The 15,196-nt window shown below is 40.3% G+C and overlaps 1 protein-coding gene across 1 annotated transcript in view; it reads left to right on the forward strand.

The window, feature by feature from the left end:
* RORA (RAR related orphan receptor A) overlaps positions 1-15,196 on the forward strand; it is a 734,689-nt gene that overhangs the window by 542,580 nt on the left and 176,913 nt on the right. Inside the window, exon 3 of the mRNA XM_059699570.1 lies at positions 7,447-7,476. Coding sequence (XP_059555553.1) covers positions 7,447-7,476 — 30 coding nt within the window. The remainder of the gene's footprint in view (positions 1-7,446; positions 7,477-15,196) is intronic.

Raw genomic sequence — 15,196 nt, forward strand, 5'->3', positions numbered from 1 at the left:
AGAAGAAATTTGCCTCCTTGGGTATGGACTTTTCATCATGCATTGAATAGTGAGCCCTAAGAGACAAGGTGGATATTTCCCCAATAACTGAATCTCAAACTTTCTTTCTAGGATAAAACTGAGGGTCTCTTTATGTTGACTTTGCTGGGGGACCAGGAATAAGGTTTTATCCTTGGAACTAGTTTGTCAAGAATAAAGGCAGGACTTGAAAAAGGATATAGCGCTGGCCCGCCTGTCAGAAATTAAAAGATATTTCTGAGTACAAATGTCAGGACACATGACCTACAGATGGAGGAAAGTTATACACTTTTTTTTAATTCAAAGAACTGGAAAAAAGTCCTCTTATCCATACCAATAACCATTTTCAAACTAAAATGGCATTTTTGTCATGTTGTAAAAAGCACCTTGATTGGTAAGAGGACTGAAGTATTACTACTGAAACAGCTCAACCTAGGCTCACATCTAACATAAAAGAAAGCTCACATTAAAGTATTATTTATCTTCATAATTAGTATTTCTAAATGATTCTTAAAGGCTTTTTATGCAATTATTTAATGTTTGATTGTCGGAACATTGCTAATGCCTTGATGCCTTCTGCCTGTTGTCCTTGGTCCCTGCAACCCTGGCACATCATTTATTTCTCTTTCAAGTGAACCCAAAGCATTAGTGTCCATTAAGAATTTTTGAAACAAAGTCCGGAGATTACTTGGAGCACTTTCAGTCATATGTACTGATTATCATTAATAGCTCCTTTGTCCTAGACAAGGACATTGTTTGGTAACATCATGTTGGTAAGGCCCTGGTCAACTGAGTCCCTGGTCTGCCTCCTGCGTAGATTATCTCCTGAGCGATGTGAGGGATAGAGCAAGCTCACCGGACAACTCAGGAAAGCGGGGGAGGGGGGCGCACAGGGCCAGCATGAAATGATATTTTGTTCTTTATGAAACAATTGTCAGCCATTAAAAAGAAAGAGCCTAAATGCTGAGCCTTGTTTCTGAGCTAGTATTCACGTGCTACATTTAGGTTGCTGTTTTAACTACTAGCTTCTTACAATAAGGCATCAAAAACAAGTCCAGGTAGGAGCAAGTGGACCCAGGAGACAGCAACTTTCTGCGCAGGATGCTTGCTGAGAATATGGTGGGAAGGAGGTTACGTGTTCCAGATTTTGTTGTGAAAGTTCTGTCTGAGCTCTCAAACCCTCATTTACCAGGTTATCCACCTGTTTAACAACATTGCCCTAATGGGCATGCCTGTCCCCGCCCATGGGATATCTCTCTGCTTGTCCCAGGCAAAGTGTCTGCCTTAGAAACATCCTCAGTGGAGAGGGGACAGTTGTCTATGGGGACACTATGCTGGGTATGAGAAATCTCTTACTGGTCTTACTCTAAACTTATCACAGAGAATTGTATCTCTATTCCATAGAGAAGAAAACGAAAGCTCAGCTAGGTTGAGCCATTTGCCCAGGAACTCATGGCTTGACCAGTGAGCATCTTATTATAAATTCAGGCGTCTAGTGATGAGGGAGAATAAGGCTTTTGAAGGCCTTCAGAGAGGGAGCCCTCCTTTTATAGAACTTAAACTGAATCCATGTGTGGGGCTAGTGTAGACTCATAGCTAGTTGGCCAATTATAGATTTTGTTAATTTTCATTTAGTACATCTCCCTGTCCCTACCATACAAACTCACTTGAAATGTGGAAACATTGGCATATTTTAAAACAGAAAGAAGAAAAAAAGAAAAACTTAGCTGCATTTTATTTTCAGTATTCTTTATTGTGTTTTTGTTTGTTTGTTTTTCTTTTTGTTTTATATTCTAGCACAGAACTTACCCGGGTTGGAAATATGTCTTTCTCAACAATTGTCATTTTGAAAGAGAACAAGAGCCAACATGCAGGCTGAGTACTGGCAAAGCGGCAGAGGGGCATCTCTGTGCCTGGGGACCAGTCCGGAATGCAGGCCTCTAGCTTAGCAATTGGCATGTCTAGGGAAGAGGAAAGGTGCCATTTCTTACCCTCCCTCCCCGGCCCCCCAAAAAAGAGAAGTTAAAATAAACTTGGTGCCCAGACAATTGCCTAGAAACCAAGAGACAATAAGAAGTCCATCAAGGAAGTTAATTGGTCCAAGATCTAACGTTATTGGAAATATCAGATCACATTCCTAAAGTGCTCTGCTCCATGATGACTATAACTCTGCAACTACTGATAACAGTGACAGTGATAAATTCGTGGCATTTCATTACATTGCCTTTGCTTTACTGGGAGGCATGGTGGGCTAAATAGAGTCAGGCAGTCTTGCTGTATTAGAAGCCCTACTTTGGGTAGAGTATTCATGGAGACTTTTCCTCTTAGCTTTAAGTGTTATTAATTTAAAACTGCTGTCATATTGCTAAGTTAGAAATTAAAGCATTAACTGAAAATAAATCCTCTCTCTCTCTTTCTCTTTCTCTCTCTCTCAGATCAGATCTGAGTGAAATATAATATAAGGAGTCTTGCAACTTTATCAAAAGGTACCATTTTTCTCTAGCCCAGATAATTTTAAAATATCACCCCAAAGAAGTGTATCTTTTACTTATATAACCTTTTGTGGGCACTGCCTTCTTTCTTCTTTGGATTTAAAGGCAGAAAGGAAAAAGTTTCAGGTGGTTACCTTTGATTGTGAGCTCCATCAGATTTTGTACAGCAAGAAATAGACCTAGCAGCCTGTTGCTTAGAAAGAGGAGGTTTGGTTTGATAGCTAGAAAACAGGGCAAGGAGCCATTGATCAATGAACTAAAAGGGAAATTAAGGATCATGCAGTTCAACTGCCTCACTCAACCGATGAGAAAACTAAGGCCCAGAGAAGTTAAGTGACTTGCCTAAATCACCCAGCGTGTTCACTTTTGGCTTGGGGTATGTTAGTGCTTTGTATTTAGGAAGTTGGTTCTACCCCATCACTGTGCTACAACTCCATGACGCCCCGGTGTCTGTAGAGAGCAGGCCTCTGCTCAGTGGCCTGTTGGCAAATCTCAGGGAAAGAATCGTGGTGTCCTTCCCAGTCATTTGGAAATGAACCTAAGCCTTCACAACATCTGGACTAGGTTTGATACACTTGGGTGGTGGTGATCTAAGTCCTTCGCCTGTGCTGGTCAGCAGCCCACTTAGCCCACCTGCCAGTGAGCAAGTAGCTTCCCTTGAGTTCAGAGAGTAAAGACTCCAGTGGAGCCCTAACGGGTTTGGCTCAGTGGATAGAGCGTCGGCCTGCGGACTCAAGGGTCCCAGGTTCGATTCCGGTCAAGGGCATGTACCTTGGTTGCGGGCACATCGCCACTACGGGGTGTGCAGGAGGCAGCTGATCGATGTTTCTCTCTTATCAATGTTTCTAACTCTCTATCCCTCTCCCTTCCTCCCTGTAAAAAATCAATAAAATATATATTTTTAAAAAAAGACTCCAGTGGAGTTCAGGGTCTAGAACAGAGTACACTTGCTTTTAGTAAGTTGGTTGTCTGTCTCATGCTTTCCTCCATCAAATATGAAATTTGAAGTCAAGAGCATTGATCTCAATACCAGAGTCCTAGGTCATGAATCAGTGTAAAACCCAAAAATATCATGAGTAGCTATGGCTTTTCTTTTAGGAGAACATTCCAATTCAACTTCGTTAAAATAAGGCTGTGTGGATTGCCCACTCTTTGTCAAAGCAAATAACATTTATATCACCCTTCCTAGTTTGTAAAGCTTTCCACACATCCTTATTTCATTTTAATTTTCACAACAGCCTCCTGAGTATTATTATTATGATGATTATTATATGACATACTAGAGGCCTAATGCACAAAATTCGTGCAAGGGGCTTGGCCCTTGCAGCTGCGGCAGCTTGCCTCAGCTCTCGCAGCCCTGGCTTCATCTGGAAGGTCATTCGGCTGTCTGGTCTAATTAGCATATTACACTTTTATTATTATAGATAATATAATACTTTACAATTACAAAGGCCCAGAGCAGCTAAGAACTTGCCCATGGTCTCTCAGCCAAGAGGCAGCAGTGTGGATGGTCTAAGAAAGCAAGCTCAAGTCAGCTTGACTCCAAAGCCAGTTATCTTAAGAGCTGCCTATAAAAAGTTTACTCTTTTACTCTTTACACCCTGGCTGGGTGGCTCAGTTGGTTGAAACATAGTCCCATACCAAAAGGTTGAGGGTTTATTGCAGGTCAGGGCACATACCTATATTGTGGCTTCCATCCCCAGTCAGGGGTATGTTTGGAAGGAAACTGATCAATGTTTCTCTCTCTCCCTCTCCCTTTCTCTCTCTCCCTTTCTTTCTCTCTCTCTCTCTCTCTCTCTCTCTCTCTCTCTCTCTCTCTCTCTCTCTCTTCCTTCCTCTCTCTCTCAAATCAATAAAAACATGTCCTTGGATGAGGATTTTTTTAAAAGGTTACTCTTTTCTACAGCTATTTTCCTACATAATGCTCATCAAAATTTATATTTAGAAAACCTAATTCTCAAAAAAAAATTTTGATTCAGAACTGCAATTGCTACCAGTAGCATTAGGTCCAGATAAGTCTTCCCTCTTCCACTTGAGGACCTGAGCAATATATGACTGCTGCGGTCCCACTGAGGATGAGTTCTATGATGAGAAAGATGTGAATCTGGCAACCTCTGGAGAAATGAGAAGAAAAAGGGAAGACCCTCCCCACCCCATTAAAGGGCGAAGAAATGGCTGCTGGTCACAAGGCATGGCACCCAGGCCTCTGGTGGAGGCCCTCTTTCACCCAAGCCCTGGTGGGCTCCCTGGTTTAAATATTCTTTTTGAATATTTACTCTTTTTTATTGTTAGTATTTATTGTTGAAAGTTTACAGATGTCCCCTTTTTCCTCCATTTGACCCCTTCTAGCCCACCTCCTGCCCAGGCCTTCATCGCACTATCATCTGTTTACTCTTTGAGAGGCAGTCAACCATAGTTTTAAAATGTGTGCCATGAACACACTTCCAGTCTGATATTAGCTTCCTGAAAAGTTTTTTGTTATGCTAACTAAAAACTGCCCTGAGCCTCAGCTGGTCCATCTGTGAAATGAGAAGGAAGTTTTTTGCTTTTTTCCCACTTCTGTGGTGTCAGTTGCTATGAAGTTCGAGATCTTCTAGAGAGAAAGGAGTGGCACAAATTCAAGGCCTTAGTGTGATCACACTTCTTATTTGTCAGGAGGAGGAAGGGAATTCCGATCAATTTTCTGATCATTCCATTCAATTTGTCTTTTGTGTGTTCATCGTTTTCGTTTATTTACTTTTTCTAGGAAAATAGAATTTTGTCTTCATAATGGATATCAAGTAAAATATGCACAGTCCTATCTCCATATTCAGGAGCTGTGATACATTTAAGAAAATATATTTCTTTTGTGAGAGGAGTGTGTTTTTTAACCCTTTCTCTATAAAAAAATATGTTTATTGATTGGTATATTATTCATTGTATATACTAGATAAAATTCACATTGTATTTGTATAGGTTCGGGTTGCCCAGTTAAATCGGAACTTTAGATGAACACTAAATTGGTACCTGAAATTCAAATTTTACTGGGGATCCTGTTTCTTATCTGTTAAATCTGGCAACTCTAATACAGGTGTCTCCCCTGATTATTTCTATTGACTATTAATTGGCAGTTACACAAAACTGAGGGACCGAGTTCATGTTGTTGCTGAAGTCATGCTTTCTCCCAGGGACAGAGATGAGACGTTTCAGCTCCGTGCGACTGTGATTTCAAAGAGCAGGCAGCGTTCCTGGAAAGAGTCTCTAAATCTATTATCAGTGTAATCATCATGGAAATATTTGATGAGAACACTGCATCACGCTGTATAACACATTTAAGTAGAAAAGTCAAAGCAGTGGTATTTTCATCAGGCCTTTGGGCGTCAGGAGAAAATAGTCCCACACTCAGCGAATATAGATAGGTCTGTCTTGGGCTGTGTTAAATCCAATTGTGTGGAGGCTCTGAATAATCAGGAGCGACGGCATAAGCACTTTCTCTTCAAAGTGATTTTACAGAAAGCATTCTTTCCTGAGGAAGGTACACACAGAGCTCTCATAATGCTGAAAGAGCACTAATGTATCAATTTGTGGGCGCTGGTGTCATGAGCTGGAGCTGCAAATTGTACTCAGATTTTAGACTCCACTCGCGGTTGCTGTTGAGGGAACTTCCCTTCCCGTGACCATGCTTATTTCACAAACTTCTGGAACACTGTTTCCGTTCCCTTGTGGGAGAGAGAGCCTTCAAGGCTCTTTGCAGTCAGTTCTAACTTCACTTTGCCACGCCAACTCAAACACGATGAAAAACAATAGTTACGTTTTCCTCAATAAAAAGGGGGTGGGGAGAATTTGAGTTGGGCTATGTAATTTCAGCTTCCCTAAGTAAGCCCGTTGGAAAGTTGTGGGGGGAACAAGTGTGTGATTTTGGTCTTGGCGTATGACTTTGGAACTAACTTTTTTTTTTTAATGTCTACCGTGGATTTTCAGAATAGATTTCTTCTCTGTACCATATGTTCCATAGCTCAGTGATAAGTCTGATGTGGGTGCCAAATTTTTCAACAACTTTTACTTTCCAGAGGAGGGTTAAATAACTCTCTTAATAACTTGAAAGAAAAAAAATTCAAGGCTTACCGCAGTTCTTAGTCACAGGCCTAATGTGTTCAAGAGCTTTATGACTTTGAGCCCACTTGGTGTGAAGCATGTCCTCCAAGAAGGAGGAAGCAGGAAGCGTTCAAAATGGAGTCCTTCTAAAACAGAGAGAGCACCGTTGGCACTGAGCACACGTGCATGTTATCTTTATGTGGTCTCAGGTGCCTAATCTTGCTTGGTTGCATTTTGTCACCTGCTCTCTGTAAATGATCTTGGAAACATCAAGGGTGCTGAGTCATGAGTCCATGTTGTCATTCGGTCCATGTTCATTTCGGTGTCGTGTACAGTGAAGTCATTCCCCTTCTGACCCTAACGAGTATGAACAGATAGGTGCGTTTTGTGGATGTTTTCCCTCACCATTAAAAGTGAAGCTTCAGGCGAGCAGGAAGAGTCATGTTCATTGAAAAGCAAACACAGAATCAATGGCCATAGCAAATTAATTGCTCTGTTGTCTGGGTAGGTTGGCATCACTCTCTTGAGCCTTGAATCTTCCCCACTCTGCCTATAAAGATGATTGTCTCCCCTATTTAAAATTTAAAAAAATAAGAGTCTTCTCTCACCCTGTTTAAGCACTATCTGTGCTACTTCTTTTTACCACGGAAGCTCTTACAACAGTAGCCGATGCTCACTGTCCCCGTCATCCATGGTTGCATTACGCTGGGGTAGGTCCTGTAACGTTGCCATGTAAGGCTAATCCTGCTTCTGCATCACCATCTGAACAAAATGTGTTTCTGAATAGACTGTGCATGATGTACATTCCAAGAAGCACACACAGGACACATTCTTACCTTTGTCATTATTTCCTCTCTTCTAGGTATCTCAGTGACGAAGAAGACGCATACATGTAAGTAATGCTTTATTTTCTTGTCCCAAGTTTTCTGAAGAATTGGAATTCGCATATGTCTGGCTGCTGTGACCCTTCAAGTATAAACTAATGTTTCAGCTGTGATCCATGGTCAACAGAGGTCATATTTTTCTACCTGTAGTGGTTAGAAGGGGTACATTTCCACCTGTGTGTTCTGAGTGTGTGTTAAAAAGAGTCCAGACATTTTCTGATGAGTTCTAGTGATTTAAGCCATTAAGCTGTAGAAAAATCATAAAATCTAGCTGGGAGGATCAGTTAATTACTTATCATTCTTACCCTCGATCCTTCTTAGAAGAATTATGTTTCTAGGAAACATCACCTTGTTTTCTTTTAAACTTTGGTCTCCTTTTCCTCACCACTAGTTCACGATGTAGGCCGTCTTGTACTTGTGTCTGTGGAGCAGAGATACTGACTGGGAATAGGTGCTGTTGTTTGACCATGAGTGTGGCCACCAAGGGCCCTGGTTAATGGCATCGGCAGTTTGATGTGGAAATGTGCGCTGGATTTATACTCTGTACTCATTCCCACTTCTCAGGCTCAACTGCTTTCATCATTTTCCTTCATTCAAACCGTACCATAGTTTACCAACTCACGTCAATGTAAAGTGTTGTGATTTTCAATCTGAGCAATAATGTTTGACTGTGCTTTGAACCTCGGGATGAAATGAATACATCATTGATGCAGGCAGTCAACGTTCACTGTACTTGACCAGCATATTTAGACTTTGAATTAATAGCGTCATTAGAATTCCATAACTATTTTAGACCACAGATATGTGCTACCTATGAGATATGTGTGGGCATCCTTCTAAGGCAAGGAGTGGAGATATTTATGGCACAATACAGGGCTGACAAAGACATGTCCCCAAATTTTTCCTAATTACACTTTAAATTTTTTTGATTTCTTGTGAAACATTTGGGGGGAAAAATCTGTTTAACCTCAAAATAGTTTATCTTGTGCCTCAGTTGATTCTTGAAACCTGCTCTTGGGTTTGTCTGTCTGTCTATCTGTATTTGTAGCAAACAAAAAAGCAAACAAAAAGAAATCCCACTAAATCAGATGGTTGCCTTACTTTTAGGGCCCAGTCCTATAGTCTCCCCACATTGCTCTCCCAGGGGCTTCAGTGGAATATTTGTTTGAGGAAAAATGAAAAGGTCAGGCCTGTAATGGACACATGATCAGGGCAGCACCTCCATCTTTCAACACACAGTTCCAGTTGGCTGTCCCTTCATCAGGGTAGCCTGTGGCCCTTAGTTTTGGGGGGATGTTTTGTTGTCATCGTCGTCGTTGTTCTTGCTGTTGTCGGTGCATAATTGAGCTCATGATGACTGAGAGATTGACAGTACAGGAGACTGAAGTCCTCTGTATATCCGCAGGGCAGGCATGGTACAGAGCGCTTCCTTGCACAGCCTTGCCCATGAGCTCGTCCCTGGCCTGGAGGGACCCACTCTAGAGGTGGTAAGTAATTCAGTCTTTCTGCTAGCTCAGTCCTGGGCCTCTCCCAAACAGGGGCGGATGATTGTGCCTACTGTTTCTGGTGGTTTGGGGTATGGACTCCTGGCCACTTGGCAATATACAGAAAGCCACTAACTATTTGCATTGTGACTTGGCTCTTGGATAAGTGAACAGAACCACTAGTTCAGCTCCATTGGATACCAAGAGTCCTCCTCAACTACCAGTGAGACAGAGACTGTAGGTTTTCATTAATATATAGACTGTCCATCCATAAGGATCTTCAAGGAATTGTCATTCTTGAGTAATTTCATTGGTCTATTGTAGAAACAATCACCTGTGGTTGGATTTAAATTCATGGGAGGATTTAGGTGACAGCATGAAACTGGTAGCTAGTGATGAAAACCTGGATAAGAGGCAACAAACTTGGTTGGCCTTGCAGCAAAGGCTTAATTAACTAACTCCATCAGCTATCAAGATACAGCCAAACTGGGTGGATTTTGATTGCCTTTTTGACTAAGAAAATGAGCAGGGAAATTCTTACACATTAAGCATAAAGTAAGTGTAGAAAGGCTTAAAATAAAGCTTCCTTTATGTAATTCAAATATTAAGTTGACAGAAAGATTTAGATCAGAAATCACCTTCGTTTTTTCATTGATGTTTACTCTCATGACTTGGGGAAGGGGGCCCAAAATAAAACAGCAAGTCAAGCTGGGAAGCATGGCACCTGAATAGATACAAAACTTTGCACATGCCAAGAAGAAATTGAATTGTCCAAATTGTGTGTTAGTAAAAGTCTTATGCCACTTAAATGTGGAGATTGTTTTTGTCACCACACTCAGCAGACAGCCCATCATATTTCTGATCTTAGCATCTCTACAGGGCCCACAACTTGTGAGGAGGAAGAAAATCAACCACTTCTTTCTCTAATAACAGCCACCTAAATGACTTCTTTAGCATCTGTCAGATTCTGCTTGAAAACGGAACTGTCCAAACTTGCCTATAAGTTGTCTTAAGATGTTAAATTCCAGCTCCTCTTAAATCATCTTGACATCTGTTCTTCAAAAAGTTTCACTATCAGTGAAGTGTATGAATTCATTTATGTCCTGTCTCACAACTTCCATTTTTAGCCAGGGTTCTGGAAACCTTGGTCAAGGCTTGACTACATAATCATCAACGGCTCAAGTCACCCCCCATTAGCACTTTCAATCTGCCCTCACAGAGAGATTGTTCAACTTACAAATTAACATGTACAGTTGTAGAATATATTATCAGACCAGAGTGTCAGCTCACAGGTACACCAGTCAGAGGTGCAAGAACTACAAAATGAACCTGAATAGTTGTGACATCTGATAATATTTTAGGCCGCCTTTTTACCTGGAAAGCACAGGTATTGCTTTTCAAAAAAATATGTTTTAATAGAGTTGAGCCAAAAATTCCCAGGAAAGGATATCTTATTATTAGCTTCAGAGGACTCCATAAACATGGTCTTTGGAGAACTCATTCTCCTGAGTTCCTGAGAAGAGAACCTTTTGTGTTTGTCATTAACTTTACTTGACCAGTGGGAAAAGACAAAGCTTTGGGGCTTCTAGTACCAAGTCATCAGGACCAAATTGGTCAAGGAATTCTTACATTTTTGCTGTTCTTCAATTGTTGATTGGAAATATTGCTGTTGGTTTTGGGTGTGGGAACATAAAAGGGAGTTATTACTTATAGGATAGTAACATACTAGAGAAATTTTATACTGTGATATAGAATTTCAATCCAATTTTTGTGGTGATTATATAGCACCTGTATTTGGTTGGACACTTTCAGGATTGTTTTTGCTATGGTGTTTCACAAGTTTGTTCTGGTCTCTTTCCTGCTGAAATAGTACCATGTGGAGAAGTATCTTTTTCTTGGAATCGACTGCTATCTTGGTTTTTCCTATTTGCCAAGGACAACTGGTCATTGGTCCTGACTTCTTACTTAATCTAATTCTACTTCAATAATTCCACATTCACTAAAATGTTAGAATATGACAAATATGGAGAAGAAGTGAAAAATGCAATAGATCATCTTAACTGCTTCCAGCTACTGGGAAGTTTAGCATCGTGGATCATAACCTTAGGGATTATATCAGCCAGCCCATCACAGATCACTAAGATACCTGGTAGGCTTCCAGAAGCAACAGATCATCATTACTTCCTTGTGCTCTCATCCTTGTTTATATCCCTTATTCTTCCTGTTTTAGTCTGTTCTGCTTGCTTTCTTCCATATTCAGAAGCAGGCACTTACAAACATGCAGAAACTGCAGGTTATTCAGGAAGCAGTCATGAAAATGTGTCCTTTTTTCCAATTTAATGTCACTTTTCCCCAATAAATAACAAAATAAAATGTGCTTCCAAACACTCCAAAATATTTTAATTTTAACATAAATTGCCATTAAAAGGTAAATTAGTACATTTTGTTTGACTGTAGCAGGCTACTCCCTAAAATATAAAATTAAAATACTGTATTATTTATTATTTATAAAGAGATTTAGTCCTCAATAGTAAAAATATTTTTGAAAAGAAACAGGATAGTTCTTTGAGAAATAATCTTTTATATCTGTAACAATGAAAAGTGTTGATTGCAACAGTTTAAAGTAGAATAGATTAACATATTCACTTTTTACCCCTAGAGACTCGGCTTTGAATTTGAGTTAGAGGAACTTGGCTTCGAGGCATCAACCTTCTCTCCTTGGGCATTTGTTGATATCATAAAACCAACCCAACAATTTGTCACCATTGTTGTCATTTACTCAGGAGGTCCAAGAACAAGAATAACTATATTTTCTCATGTTCTTTTACTTTCCTTGAGGCCATTCCTTTTTATTGTAAACTCTTAGCAACCCAAACTTGGGGCTCACCCACATTATTTTCACAGTCCAGGAAAACTCAAGAACCATTCTTGGCAAAGCTAATGGAAGGTGCTTTGGTTGTATAGTTAATAGGTTGCCATGACAACCCATGTGACTCATGGCGTGACTCACAGCAATTATAATTCCAATTGCTGGCTGGGTGTTTATTAGGACAGACCTGAGAAGAAGCCACTCTGAAGTTCTTTTAGTAGGCTCTCGTCCAGATCCTCTCTACCCATTCACAAACAGTCAGCAAAAGAGAGAAGCCAAAAGCTCATAAAGGAGCCAGAGGATTGATTTCTTAGCTTGCTAAGGCCGCTGGCCATCCCAGACATTAAGCTTGCCTGGGGATGGGCTTTTTGGCCTCTTAGAGGACTAACCAATGGACAAGTGTTTATTGAGGAACTACTGTGTGCTGACAGGTTCTTTGCCCTCAAGGTTGAAGGTGGGAACTTGGTGGGGTAAGAGGAAGAGCACATAGTCACAGAAAACAATCTGAAACACAAACACCAAGTGTACCATTTCCAGAAAATTCAGTTCACACTGGAAAGCAGACTAAGCTGGAAGTGTGGAGAGGAGAAACAAATTAGAGAGAGAACCTTCAGGATTCTGATTCTGATCCAAGCATACAATAGCATTAAAGGGAAAGGGGAAGATTGAACCTTGGGTGCTAAAAAAAAAAAAAAAAATGATCCCTCCTGCTCATTTATACCCATTTTTACCCAGAGTAACGCCTCTTCAGTCCCTTCAAAGTCAACTAGTCCAAGGAAGTAAAAATCCCTCTGTACTGTCTGGAAACATATTGCCTTGTTTAGACTCAGCCGGTATGACTAGAGCCAAGTCCTCCTGAGCTTAACAGGATTTCTCTGCCTCGTCATATTAAGATATAAATGGACTGCGCTTGGCCCTGCCAGTCAGTTCTTCCAAGGTAGAAGTTTCACATAGTATTACAACCCACAGTTTATGGTGACAATCTGTGAATTCCATTAAAAAAATAAAAATAAAAAAAATAAAAAAAAACAAGAATAGTTAACTAAATGTTTCCATCAGAGCATCCAGCTGATTCAAGTTTGCTCTGTTAGTAGACTTCAGATTCATGAATTGAACTTGGACAAAAAGTATTTGTTTTCTGATTTCATAACAAGGGTTTAAAAGGGTGTGTTGAGATGGTGAGAATGGCTCTTCAAAATCAATGACCACTACTAGGGAGAAAACAGAAGTGGCTAGCCTACCACGTACTGTCGTATACTTGATAGATTTATTATAGATTTAATGAAACTCTTACACACAGTTGGGTTGATCTTTAAAGAAGAGCTGGACGTCTAATAATCCAGGCATGACGTTTAGTGCTTTCTATGCGTGACCTCATTCAATTTTCTCATCAGCTCCGTGAGCTTTGTACTGCATGCACCCCCATTTTAGATGAGAACATTTATCTGAGAGATCAGTAACTTAGAGAAGTGAAAAAATTTCCAAACCCATCCAGCTGGTAATGGGCAGGGCCAGGACCCAAAATAGAGTAGGGTGACTCCTTGCATGTACATAAGTGCCACACCATTATCTCCAATATCAACATTGGGTAATAGTTTGGGAGCACTTACTGAGTGCTAGATGCTTTTCTAAGCACTTTATAAGCATTCATTTATTTAATCTTTACCACAATCTTGTGCGATAGGTAATTGCTACTATCCCCACTCTATAAATGAAAACTGGGGCCCAGTGTCCTACAACTAGCTAGTATGTGGTGGAGCCAGGATTTAAAGCCAAGCCACAGAGCCTCAATGCTTCAACAAAGAACTTTATTCTTTAGAGTGGTCTTTCCATTCTAAAATAAAAGAAGAAAGCCAAGCGCAACACAGTCATTCTCATAGTTGACTGTACCACACAACTATTCACCTATGAAGGCTTCAAAGTGTGGTGAACCAACTGATTATAAGAAAGGGGGAGGTTATTCCCACTACATAAAAACGTTTATTTAAACAAGGTAGTCTACTCAAAACTATGCAACCTTCTTACTTTACAATGATCGTTACTTATCTTTATAACAATCTAACCTAATTCATGAAAGAACAGGGATCCACATAATGTCACTGTTCATACAACTCAACTAATTTCATAATAAAAATATAGTTCAAAGTGGCTATTTCTGCTTCTAAGGTAGTTGTGTTTCCCATGCTAACAGTAATGTATGTTTCTTACAGCAATTTTCCACCGCAACGTAGCCTTCAGTGGACATTCATGAGATTTATAATAAATGTGGGCATTATTCGTTTGTCAGACCAACTTGATAATTCATTGCCACTAAGAGGTGATATGATTCAGGATACTGTGGTTTCTTGAAACCTAACCAAAAACAAACAAAACCATCAAAGCTAAAAAATGCCTAGGGAACTGAAATTCATATCCAAAGGGCACATAAGCGAATTAAATATCTAGGCTTTGAGTATGATTAAGCACACCTGAATTTAGGACTGACTGGCTTTGCAGTTACATCAGCTTCTCTCTTTGCAGCCAAAGGAATAAAAACGTAGGAGAAGCAGGGGTGCCAAATTGTTTGAAATATGAAGAACGTTATTAGTCTGAATTCACTTTCTCTATAACTTACATGACACATTTTTACACTAACTCTAGTGTATATGTAGTCCCATGGTCCTTTTGATATAACCGATGTCAGTATCTGTAGAGTGACTAAGGTTTTATTTCCAAGCTATTCAATTACCCTTTTTCCTTTGCCTGCCCAAGATTCCTTACAGTGGAATTCTCTTCATTCCACCTCTGGGGAAACTATTTTCCTAGATAGGAGTGATAGCATTCCCCTGTTTTACTTTGTTGATCACCTAGACATCGATTCCAGCTCCTCATGCCCTAAATAATTAACAGCCATGCATAATAATTAGAAGGCATATTAAGGAGTAGAAAATGCTAGAATGAGCAAAATTAAGGTTTGGATTCAGGGAAAGAGACTTAATCTATAAATCCTTTATTCAAATCTAGAGGCCCAGTGCATGAAATTCGTGCAAGGGGCTTGGCCCTCGCAGCCCCACCTGCCCCGGCCCTCTCAGCCCCACCTTCATCCAGAAGGTCATCCAGAAGGTCATCTGGATGGTCATTCCACTGTTCGGCTGTTTGGTCAATTTGCATATTATGCTTTTATTATTATAGATTTTTTTTAGAGGAGATGATATGGTGATAATCTGGATACCTATAGGACAGGGCTGTAGGGAAGGAAGGCTGGACAGCAGACCACAGCCAGTTCCTGTGGAAAGAGAACAGGGCTGGGGTCAGAAAGATTTTCTTAGCTTAGCATTTCCATCCCCTCCTCTGTGCTTAGCCCTGTGTTAGGCACCATGTACTGTAGAAAGTTTA

This window comes from Myotis daubentonii, chromosome 1 (assembly GCF_963259705.1).
Source record: "Myotis daubentonii chromosome 1, mMyoDau2.1, whole genome shotgun sequence".
Lineage (NCBI taxonomy): Eukaryota > Metazoa > Chordata > Mammalia > Chiroptera > Vespertilionidae > Myotis > Myotis daubentonii.